The 12,250-nt window shown below is 31.3% G+C and overlaps 1 protein-coding gene across 1 annotated transcript; it reads left to right on the top strand.

The window, feature by feature from the left end:
• The first annotated feature begins 3,981 nt into the window (after positions 1-3,981).
• LOC132051547 (zinc finger protein GAI-ASSOCIATED FACTOR 1-like) lies at positions 3,982-9,384 on the top strand. Its single transcript, XM_059442684.1, has 4 exons — positions 3,982-4,601; positions 5,470-5,866; positions 8,015-8,523; positions 8,775-9,384. Exons 1-4 carry the CDS (start codon positions 4,394-4,396, stop codon positions 9,143-9,145), a joined length of 1,485 nt encoding a protein of 494 aa, XP_059298667.1. The 5' UTR covers positions 3,982-4,393; the 3' UTR covers positions 9,146-9,384.
• The last annotated feature ends 2,866 nt before the right edge of the window (positions 9,385-12,250 follow it).

The following is a 12,250-nucleotide window of genomic DNA, read 5'->3' as shown; positions in this document are numbered from 1 at the left end:
TATACAAATGAAAAATAACATGTCATAATAACTTTATAAATATGTTTCTATGCAGGTGATGCAAAAACAATTAAAAGAATAGAGGCAAATTTTTAAAATTTATCTATTTATAATGTAAATGAATTTTAACACAGTCAAAACCTCTCTATAACAGCATCGTTGATTCCAAAAAATTTTGGTTGTTATAGAGAATGACTGTTATACACCTATAACAGCATTGCCATTTAAATAATATTTCACTATTATAGGCAAAAAAGATGCATAAAATATAATTTTTTATTTTTAATTGCCAAATTTTAAGCTTAATCACACTTTGTATAACGAAGGAAAATCTTTTAATGATGAAAATATATATATTCATATAATATTCTTTGTCATAAATAGTGTATTAAAGGATCAAATATTTGGTTAAAATCTCTACACTTATTATTAGTAATCATAGATATTCTATTTTATAAAGATGGTTAATTATTATATTACCAAAAAAAAAAGATAGTTGTTATATAGGGGTAATTTTACAAAGAGCGTACTGTTATAAAGTTGGTTGTTGCTGTTATAGGTAAAATCTGTGTTATGGAGAACCAAAATATAACATAAAAAATCGGTTCCGAAAAAACTTGATTGTTATAGAGAGGTGTTGTTATATGCGGATGCTGACTGTATATTTAAGAAATATTTCATTAGTGATGACCAAAACTTGTTTATTTATATAAACATTAGAGAATAAGAGAGAAGTGAAACTTAAATATACACACATGCATGTACATACATACATACTTACTGCATATAATATTGAAATAACAATCATAAAAAATAGCATTAGATTTTGTCACAAATTCATAAAAATATTTTTCTACTTATAATGTTAATGAACTTAAATAAGAATCTATAAATACCTAGATCAAAAAAATGAATATTATATATAATCTAAAAATGTATTACATAATAGAGGATTAAAAAAACAAGGGTGAAAAAGTCATTGCATAGGATAAAGGGGGGAGAATGTTTATTGTTCAAAGCTGAGGGGGGAGTTTGATTTTTAAAGCAAAGTTGAGGGGTGAAAATTATTTTCACCCAATTCCTGTTACTTAAATATTTGCGCTTACTTTTAAATGTAATATATTATTGGGGAAAGAACATGTGTGCCCCCTCAAACAAAAATAAATATTCGCCTATACCTCTGTTACTTTCGTAACCCCCATAAAAAATTAAAACTATTTACCCGAGATGTCCCCAAATTATGATACCAACATGATATACTCCCTCTGTTTCAATTTGTTTGAACCTATTTCCTTTTTAGTCCGTGCCAAAATGAATGACCTCTTTCCTAATTTGGAAACAAATTCACTTTATGAATGATTTACAGCCACACAAATTTTCAAGGCTTATTTTGAACCATAAGTTTCAAAAGTCTTCCCTCTTTCTTAAATGTCGTGCCTAGTCAAATGGGTTCATATAAATTGAAACGGAGGGAGTATAAATATACTGAGATGATATCATCGAAGACCGCTTCAGTCCTTCTCTTAGTCCTTTATAATACCATCATGGTATATAAATATACTAAGATAGTATTATGGATGATCATGTTCATTTATTTAAAAAGACACACTTTTCTCGAAAAAGAACCTCTATGATACCATCGGCTTATATACATATACTGTGATGGTATCATGGAGGACTGTTTCAGTCCTTCAATGAGACACTCCTCAAGACCATGATACCATCGTGGTATATAAATATACTGAGATGGTATCATGGAGAACTGCTTCGGTCCTTCTCTTAGTCTTTCATGATATCATCATGATATATAAATATCTTTGCGATGATATCATGGAGGAAGGAGTTTGGGCAAGGGGGCAAGTCGGGTAATTATTTTGGGTTCGGCTGGGCAGAAGCAAAAATAGTTTGGGAGAGTGCATGGGCAGGTAATTAGTTTGGGTTGGGCGGGCAATTAGTGATGTTTTCCCTAAATTATTTTATGTGTTTTTTTCAATTTATACACTTCCATTCAGAGAGAGACTAGAGGGGTGAGGAAGTGAGTAATTGAGAATCATGAGCACTACTACAAATGTAGGTATTTTCCACCGATATTTAGTGGGAAATTTATGCTATAAAACATGATTTTTCCACTTCATTCCCACCGAAGTAGCTCATTGGGAGAATGCATGATGGGAAACAGGTTTCCATTGAAACGTTAAGGAAACTTCCTAATATTTCTGTGTAAACCTCCTAATATTTCTGTGTGAAAACACTACTATTTAGATTTTTCTCACCAACATTCAGTGAGAATTTTCCACTGAATATTTTTTAGTAAGAAAATAGTGATTTTTTCGTAGTGGAGGTTTTCACACTTAAATTCAAAATAAAAATATTAGGTAATTTCTTTTGTCATCTGTTCAAGTCTTGATGGATAGAGTTATGCAATATCTATGTTGATGAAGGGTAACAAATATGTGATGAAATTAATCGGTGTGCGTGGGTGACTCGGACACTACTCTAATAAAAAAAGTTACTACACCTCGGAGCAACTTTACTTAAGATTTTTGTCTTTGGTAATTTTCAATCATGATGATTTAAGCCTAGTGGCCCGTGGGTTATAGAGAAAAGATATGTGGAGAATATTTATTTAAATCTGTGTGTGTGCGCGAGATAATCTTGATGCTTACTTTATTAGCTGCTATCACCTTTAATTTGCCTTTAGGCTTTTTGTAGCACCATATGCATATCCCAATATTCTCAAGCTTTTAAGCTTCTCATTCTTCTAAGCCCTAAGCCTCCCTTTTACTATACAATACTTATCATCATTCTGTTCATTATATTGTTAAAATCAAGACTCTTTCTGGGATTTGGGTGTTTTATAACAGGCATATAAAAGAAAAGACAGAAAGTGAAAATGTCAGACTCAAAGTTAACAGGAAAATAATTAGAAGGAAAAACGTTTAGTTGGATAATTAGAAAAAAGAAAATACAGGGGATTCTCTCTGTCCCCACTCTCGAGAAGAATCCTTTTATTTTTTTTCTTAACATTTTTTTAAATATCTTATAGTTTTATCTTATCTTATATTTTTACAACTATAAAAAAATTAGGAAAATTGTTCGTAGTCCCCCATTATGCAGGTGAGGAGGCAATAGCTCGATTTTAGCTATGAACAATTTTGACCGCTAAATATAAAAAGAATGTTGTTAATTCTATTTAATATAAATTAGCTATAGATTACAAAAATTATGTTAGCTACGGGCTATTAAGCAACAACATGATGGACTTTATAGCTAATTCTTATTCTTTTATACAACTATCGTATCACCTAAAAAATAACGGCGTGAACCATGAATAAAAAGCAATATTGATAACCTGAAAGATAAGACAAATTATCTGCTAAACCTTGTTAAAATACACATAAAAAGTTTAATCATTAGCGTATAATGACGTATATAAGTTAAATCCAATTTTTATAATTTCTAACTTTTTTCTGACCTTCATGATTTTCCAACCCTTCAAACTTAGTCTGCCATAGTAATCATCACGTTCTGTAAACTGTACAAAATTTCTATCTACTGTTGATAATTTCCTTCTATACTGATATATATGAATTTTGATGGTTCCCTTTATTTACATATATAGATAGATTGATAGCTACAAAAAGAGGAGTACTGCGTAACTTTGTGGGGTCGTAAGGGTAAACAACCAAAGTGTGGGGTCGATGTATAATATGTACTCGGTCCGTTATAATTTATGTGACGGCCTTTTTTTTTTTTTGTCAATTCCGAAAAGAATAACACATTTTATATTATGTAATAATTTAATTTTAAAATATTCATTTTATCATTAGTAATATGATTTATAACCACAATGACTCATTTTAAACTATAAATTTTAAAAATTCTTTTTTTCTTTAACTGAATTAAGTCAAACACCATTGCATAAATTGAAAGAGAGAGTATATAGCAAGTAGTGCTACATATAAACCCAACCTATTGTCCATTCTCCTCTCTTTCTTTACATTTTTGCTACTGCAAATTTTGGCCAGAACAAGCTATATATCCATTGTTAGATAGTGACTTCGAGAATCACCCATCATCTTCATACTTCACAAGACAATTCTTTTATTCTTTCTTTCTTCTTCTCTTTATTATTATTACTATTATTTTTTTATTTTATTTTTTTCCTCTCTTTATTGGCGTTGTTTTTACTCTTAACAAATTACTAGTAGCTAATTGTCATTGCCACCTGTTTGTAGCACTTTTACTCCAAAACAAAATCCATGCTTAGTTGTGTTGTAATCCATAATTTGGATTTTCTGTATCTGAATTAGCTTTTGCTCCACTTGTTGGTTCTTAAAACCAAAGTTTGTTACAAGAAGTAGGTGTTAGATTTGTATTTATTATTATAAGTATGAACCAACAAGAGAGCAACAAACAAATATATCACCAGAGCAACAGCGGTTGCTTTTCTTTATTGGAGTCTTCTTCAGTACTCTCTCATCAAGCTGTTATGTTCCCTGAAGAAGCTAGTGTTTCTTCAATGGCTCAAAACATCTCAAATCAGCAACTGCAGCAGCCACAAAAGATCAAGAAGAAGAGAAGCCTCCCTGGAAATCCTGGTACTCAAAAAAAAAAAAAAAAATTAAATTTACAGTCATTTCTTTTTTAACAATTGTGGTGCGCACCTCGATTATTTCATCGGCTAGACCAGCACAAGTATCAAGTAACTTTGTTTGCTTATCAAATTTTTAGAAAAATGAAGAAACCATTTAACGTTTTCTTTTTTGTTTTTTCGTCTCAATTGGGATTTAAATCTTGATATCGCATGATTTTTCACCGCTAGGTGCATAAAAGAAAAAAATTTACATACATAACCTAGATTGCTTTTTTTTTTCTCTCTCCTTTTCTTTTTAGTCTCTGCTACGATTTAAATCTTGATATCCCATGATTTTTCACCGCTAGGTGCAAAAAACAAGAAAATATTACATACATAACTTAGATTGATTTTTTTTTTCTCAATTGCGATTTAAATCTTGGTATCCCATGATTTTTGACCGCTAGGTGCATAAAAGAAAAAATAACATACATAACCTTGATTGATTTTTTTTCTTTTTCTTTTTGGTCTCGGCTACGATTTAAATCTTGATATCCCATGTTTTTTCACGGCTAGGTGCAAACAAGAATAAAAAAAATTACATACATAACCTAGATTGATTTTTTTTTAAATGTTTTTTTGGTCTCAGTTGTGATTTAAATCTTGATATCTCATGATTTTTCACCGCTAGGTGCAAAAAAAGAAAAAGATTACATACATAACCTAGATTTGATTTTTTTTTTTTTTGTCTCGGGATTTAAATCTTGATATCCCATGATTTTTGTCACTAGGTGCAAAAAAAAAAAAAAAATTACGAATATAACTTAGATTGATATTTTTTTTTTAATGATTTTGTGTTACAAATTTCAGTGCTGATCGTTTGGTATGTACAGATCCAGGTGCTGAAGTGATTGCTTTATCACCAAAGACCCTTTTAGCAACAAATCGATTTGTGTGTGAGATCTGTAACAAGGGATTTCAAAGGGATCAAAATCTTCAGCTTCATAGGAGAGGTCATAACCTTCCATGGAAATTGAAGCAAAGGAGCAGTAAAGAGAACAGAAAAAAAGCATATGTTTGCCCTGAGCCTACATGTGTTCATCACCATCCTTCTAGGGCACTTGGTGACCTCACTGGAATTAAGAAACATTATTGTAGAAAACACGGTGAGAAAAAATGGAAGTGTGACAAGTGTTCCAAGATTTATGCTGTTCAGTCTGATTGGAAGGCTCACTCTAAAACCTGTGGTACAAGAGAGTATAGATGTGACTGTGGAACCGTCTTCGCCAGGTAATTTTCACACGATTTAATTTACATATAGTGACAGTTATATTGCTCGAATTCTTTAAAAATGTCGACAGATGCGTGTTGATTAGTGTAAAAAATATTTACATTATATTTTTTTTAGTGTGTATGTTTTTGTCTTTAAGTTTAAATCTTTTTTGTTTTTACAAAAATTGTGATGTCACATACTCAGTTTGTGTTTGTTTTATTATCAGTACTTAGTTTTTGTTTTGTGGCTGTTCTTACACAAGAGCAGTGTGAACACTGCATGGAATGGAGTGTGTGTTTTTCTTTGTTCTTTTATTTTAAATTGTTGTGGCAGGTAGCTAGTGTAGCAACGGATGCAATTAAATACAACTAGTCCTTGTTGACTGTTGACAGAGGATGATATCTAACAAGGACAATTGAATGCATTATACCTCTGAACATGCCAGGGGTTTTGATTTACTTGGCACCCAAAAGATTAATTTTCATTTAAAATACCAAGAAATTTGGATTATATGTTAGTACCTTTTTGGGAAGGATTTAATTTATATGAAATGACCATATACTGTAAATTTTCTTACACTACCAGTCTAATTTGTTGTCCTTTAAGGGGATTGAATTAAGAAATGCGGATAGGAGAGAGAAGCAAGAGACAAAGTTTGTTTCACTCCAAAAATAATGCCCCGGTTAGATATATTTGCTGCAAAAGCTACTTTTGTTCAATTTTGTTAAATAATAAATAATTAATGGAATGACATCCTAAAAACCAATCAAAGAAAAAGGTTGAATACTTTCTTGTGACTCATGGTTGAGAATCTTGAAACTCCATTGTTTTTCAAAACTTTCAATGGAAGGTATCATTATTCACTTGCAGATACCCTGTGTACTTCTGAAGTCATCATAGCTACTGATAAAATGTATATTGATGTATGTACAAATAAAATTACTATATACATACCAATACAAACAAATGACGAACAAGACAAGAAAAGAAAAGAAAATATTTGAAAGAATTTAACTTTTATAATACATATAATTGGCGATTAAATTACTAACCTTAAAAATTAAACTGGCAACATATTTCTGTATATATAATGCTGTTTATATATTGCTAGTATGGATTAATTAAATTCAATTAAAAGAAAAGTGGTTATGTATATTCTTGGGTGGATTAGACGATTAGTGCATGTGTGACTTAGAGTTGGGTTCGTGCATGAGAGCTCAGATTTCAAAGAAGGCTTTTAGGTGAGGCTATTATGTTATCCCTGCCAATATTACTATTTTTCTGTTTGCTTTTGCATGCAATTGTTGAAACATCAGTCAACTGTCTTGTCTCTATCCCCTTTCTCACTCACTCACAACAATCATACCTATTACTCTATCACACGAACATACTTTTAATTTTGACCCTCCGTGACTCCATTTTTATGTGAATTCTTTACCTTTTATTCAAGCTTTATTTATGACATCGCCCATAACGCATGCACAATATTTTTAATTAGTTGTCCCGAAACTTTTTTTTTTACTTTTTATCTTTTTCTCTTAAATCAGGAAAGTTTTATGGTGCATATATCTCAGCGGAAAATGGTTTGCAAATTTTGTGGATCGGTTATATATGTTCGTACTTTTGGGCTTTTGGCTGTTCATTATTAAGATTTTTAAATATCAATATTCTTTTTGTCATTACAGAATTGTGTTGGGTATACTGTGATTAAGTTTAAGGAAACAGTTATGTAGGGTACATAGCTTTATATGTTTAAATTGTCCATAGAAATTTACTTTTGATGAAATGTAATTTTTTAGTAAATTGTAGTAAATCCTTTACTAAATGTCATTCATAATTTTTTCTATGTGCACAATGAAGGTAAAAATTCTTTTATATTGACGGTACATAGAATTATCTTACAAAGATTTGACTTACACGCACATTTTAAAATTTATATTGAGGTACGACAATGAATCAAATCTCTACTTCTACCTCACAATAGTTTTATCTCTTGTCAACATTGTTGACACAGGTGAAATATCCAGAATTTAAATCTAATGAGTTTTGTTGATCTTTATAAATGTTCCAATATTTTTGTTTTTACTCGAATATAGTTCGAGATAAACGTAATGAATTTAAATGAGTCCCTAATGATGTGTTAATTATTGCAATGCATTTGGCAGGAAGGATAGCTTTGTTACACACAGAGCATTCTGCGATGCTTTGGCTGAAGAAAGTGCCAGGGTCTCAGCAAACACAGCTCTAATGCATAGAGCCACCATTGCCTCCACAATCTCAAACTCAACCACCACCATTGAACCCAATTTCCATCTCAACCAATCATCACTCTTCCCTTTTCCCACCAACCAACGCCATTTCGCTAACCCTCCACCACCACCACCAACCACCGTTGTCTCACCGGTGACAACTCATATCACCCTCAACCCATGGGATCCACAACCACAAATCCCCTTAAACCCTAACCCTACTATTCATGAAGAAAATCATAATCATAACCACATTGTCCACCCTGTTCCTATCAAGACTGAATCCATTTACACCCCAATTTCATCTTCGCTGCCATTTTACCAAGATCATGATCGTCATCCAGTGTTTCACAAGAGTTCTTTCTCCATCCCTACTCCCCCTCAACTCTCTGCTACAGCATTGCTCCAGAAAGCAGCTAGTATTGGTATGTTAGGGTTTGTGCTGCATTTCTTATCTTATTTGAATACTATCATAATTGTGTTTTACTGCAAAAAAGTTTTCTTGGTGGAAAAAAATATTTATCATTTTGTTGGAGGAGAAGTTTTGAACTTCTATAAGTAGAAAATCTTTTTCTCTCATGCACAACACAATGACATCCATAATCTAGTTATACTAGAATATTATGTTTATTTTAGTATAGTTCTTTTTATTGTCTGATTTATCGTTGTTCAATAGGTACACACTCGACTGTGAGTCACGGAAATTCAACCATGGCCCGCCTTAACAGAACCACTCTTGGTCACGTGACACCCAAGATTATGTCTCCAGAGGATTATCTAGGTTTTGGGTCGGAAAATATGTCGACCCATTGGCAGAAAAGCGAAAATCTGACTAGGGATTTTCTAGGATTAACAGGAGATCATGATCATAACGAGTCTTCAGCTAGTGGTAGTGGAAGCCTAATGGCTAATGGAAATGGACGAAATGGGGTGATGTATGGGATGCAGGACTATCAAGAAACATTTTATGAGCGTGACAATTCAGTGTTGAAACATCATCCATTGGGCTTTGGTTTTGCTGCAACAGGAACATGGGGGAATTGCTGATGAAGGAAACTTGCTATGAATGGGTGAATTTTCAAAGATTCACTGTTGGAGTTTTAGGGAGATATCTCTATCATGAACAGAGAGAAGAAAGAGACTAGCAAGAAGAAGCAATGAAAAAAGTAGAAAAAGAGGACAGAAAAAAAAGAAAAAAGACAATGTAAAAATATCTTTTCCTTTCTCGTATTTGCAGAACCGTTTTATCATTCTTGTTTTAGTTAAACCTTTTTTCGTGTTGGTAATGCATGTTCTTTTAAAAAAAAAAAAAAGTTTTTTTTTTTTTTTAATTATATTACTTGTGCACTTTGTTATGGGTTTTAAAATTTTCCTTGTGCGTCTGATATTTGTATTGGAGTTCGATTAAATTTGGATTTCGTGCCGGACAATTTCACATTAGAGACAAAGCGATTCCTAACAAAGACGAGTCTGTATCCAGAGACTTGTCGAGACCTCTGATTATGATTAAGAATGAAGAAGTGTTTGCCGCTCCACCACAATTCTTATTGGGTTCTGCACTTTGTTATCGTAATTGCATTTCTTCTCTCATCTTGGTGCATGTGATGATGCTCGAAATCTGATCAATAGAACAAAATATATGCAGTAATTCTATTTCTTCTATAACGGTGATATCCAAATTGTTGTTACTTCAATTACTCTATCGATAATCTTTTACTCCCTTCGTTTTGATTTATGTATTTTAATTACTACTACTTTCTCGTCACGTGCGTTGCACATGTACATCGAGTTATGTTGTCTATTATTTTATAAAATAATAGCAATTCTAGTGAAATAGAGCTTTTTTAGTAACTAATTATACACGAAAGAATTAAGCATAAGTTTATATAATTGATCTTTACGATCTTTCTAGTGTATCCCCTTTTATTTATTTATGTTGCTCTCTAGAATAAACAATCTCGGGAAAAAAAAATTCCTAGAAAACTTTCGAGAAAAAATCTCTTAAATCCAATCTTCATATAGTGACTTGTTTGCCGATAGAAAAATGATTAATGTTTCATATAGTGACTTATTTACCTATGTCCAAATGATTGGATATTGTATGAATGAGATGAACAATCACAGCTTAAATCTGGGTCAGAAAAGTGTGTCTTTAGTAGTTTCGGTCACCATTTTAGTGTGTAATTGTACACAATCAACTGAGTTGGTATCACTTTTTCTCACTTTTATTTTTTGATTTACCACTGTACGTTGTTGTACAAATTATATTGGTAATATTGTGTTGAATAAAACTCAAATGCAACAAAGTAATGTTTGAATGATAAAAGTTCAACTGTTTCCTTGTTTTTTTATATATTCAACAACACCATTAATTTAAATGTCAATATGCATGATTATATGTTTCATGTCTTAAACTTATAGTGAATTATTTAACTAAATAGATGATAAATATAGAATTGAATATACCTATGTTGTGGAATTTAACTTTGACATCTTTTTTGATTGAATAATTATCTTTATATGTAAATATAGGTAGATACCCTTTGAAACCAAACACCATTTAGGTATTACAAAATTATGGATCAAATTGATCAGTAACAACATGAATCAAATTTTGAATCTCTTGCCACCATAAATTGCTTTAATATAAAGGAAAGCACCCCTTTGTTCATACAAAACTTTTTTTTTCAGAAATTTGAAAACATATTAGAAGAATACTTCTGATAAGTGTCTGCTTATCACATTTTAGGAGTTTTTCAAGTTTTCACTGATAAAACTTCAATTATGCTTTTACATCGAAACACAACTCCAACTTTCAAATAGTTTTTCTCAACTTGACTTTAAATACAATTTTTTCAAATGTTAACCAATTTATATCCAAATGCACTCTAAGTTTGATATATAGATCGACACACCAACGATAACACTCTTTTGATAAATATAACATCAAAAATTTATCTCGTTCACAGTTTGTTTCACTTGTAAGGAAATAAAACAATATTAAATAGTTAGATAGTCCCAAAATCAAAATTATGTTTTAGTATAGTCTTTATTTCTGATGTACTGTGTATTGTATGTCGGATAATAAAAGAACATGAGTTTTTATATAAAGATTTTTCTTTATTTAATTTATTTCCATTGTTTGCATGGTTCACTTTTAAGAAGCCATGGTCTATCGCTTTTTAACCGTTGTTATTTCTTTATTTCTCCAAATCATTTTACAAAACCAAAAAAGTGGGGACAACCTTTTTTGTTGTTTATGAAGGGGAAAAAAAGTTGAAATATTATAATTCAGAAGGGATTAAAGCCAAAATTTTGAAGAGGGCGTTGTGTGCATCCGGTTAAAGGGCATCATTGACATTTGAGTAGATATAAACTATTACTAAAACCAATGATTCCATAGACTTTAAAAGGATTAAAAGGACACACTTTTTTAGAATAGACACTTTCAATCACATTTATTTTTTTTCCTTCTTAATAAGTATTTATTATTAAATGACGTTTTAAATATTTAAAAGGGCATTTAAGTGTAATTGAACCTTTTAATTTTAGAGAACGGTTAAAACTAATTTAGATAGAAAGTGTAGTTGTTAATAAGAAGTTAAGAACAAACTCAACTTTTAATAAAAGCCACTTAAATCAAATTAAACATGAAATACTAGATATCAGTGTTTTCAAAGGCATTTTCCGGGCGAGTTTCCGGGCGGGGCGTACTAAAAACGCTCCGGGACGCAAATGAAAGACGTAGATCCATAGGGCATATGCCGTAGAATTTGAGGCGTAAGTCCCGAGCGCAAAAGCGTAAGCCCCTGGCTTAAAGGCCTACGACCTGGGCATTAAATTTAATTTTTATTGTTTTAAAAGTATTATTGCTATAGATTATGATTTTTATTATTAGTATAATAATATTTATACTTTATGTTATCATGCTGTAGTGATTTTTCCTAAAATATATAAATAAAGAAAACAACTCTCATTGAAAATAGCACTGCTCTAAATAGTTTTTTTTTTTAGATGATTACGCCTGAAATTGATATGATAGAGATTTCATAGTACTATGTTCTTGAAGCAACTTTACCATTTTTTGTCATTTCTCTTACACTTTTTGCCCTTCTGCTTATTTGAATATATAAATAAAAGTCAGTGCAAATA

Source organism: Lycium ferocissimum, chromosome 1, assembly GCF_029784015.1.
Source record: "Lycium ferocissimum isolate CSIRO_LF1 chromosome 1, AGI_CSIRO_Lferr_CH_V1, whole genome shotgun sequence".
Classification (NCBI taxonomy): Eukaryota; Viridiplantae; Streptophyta; class Magnoliopsida; order Solanales; family Solanaceae; genus Lycium; species Lycium ferocissimum.
This window is presented reverse-complemented; position numbering and strand designations above follow the sequence as displayed.

What these genes read in the sequence shown, in the direction of transcription:
- LOC132051547 (XM_059442684.1), top strand. Translation starts at nt 4,394, where the DNA reads ATGAACCAACAAGAGAGCAACAAACAAATATATCACCAGAGCAACAGC. An exon ending in AAGCCTCCCTGGAAATCCTG is followed by an intron (nt 4,602 to 5,469) that starts GTACTCAAAAAA and finishes TGGTATGTACAG; the next exon opens with ATCCAGGTGCTGAAGTGATT. An exon ending in CCAGAAAGCAGCTAGTATTG is followed by an intron (nt 8,524 to 8,774) that starts GTATGTTAGGGT and finishes GTTGTTCAATAG; the next exon opens with GTACACACTCGACTGTGAGT.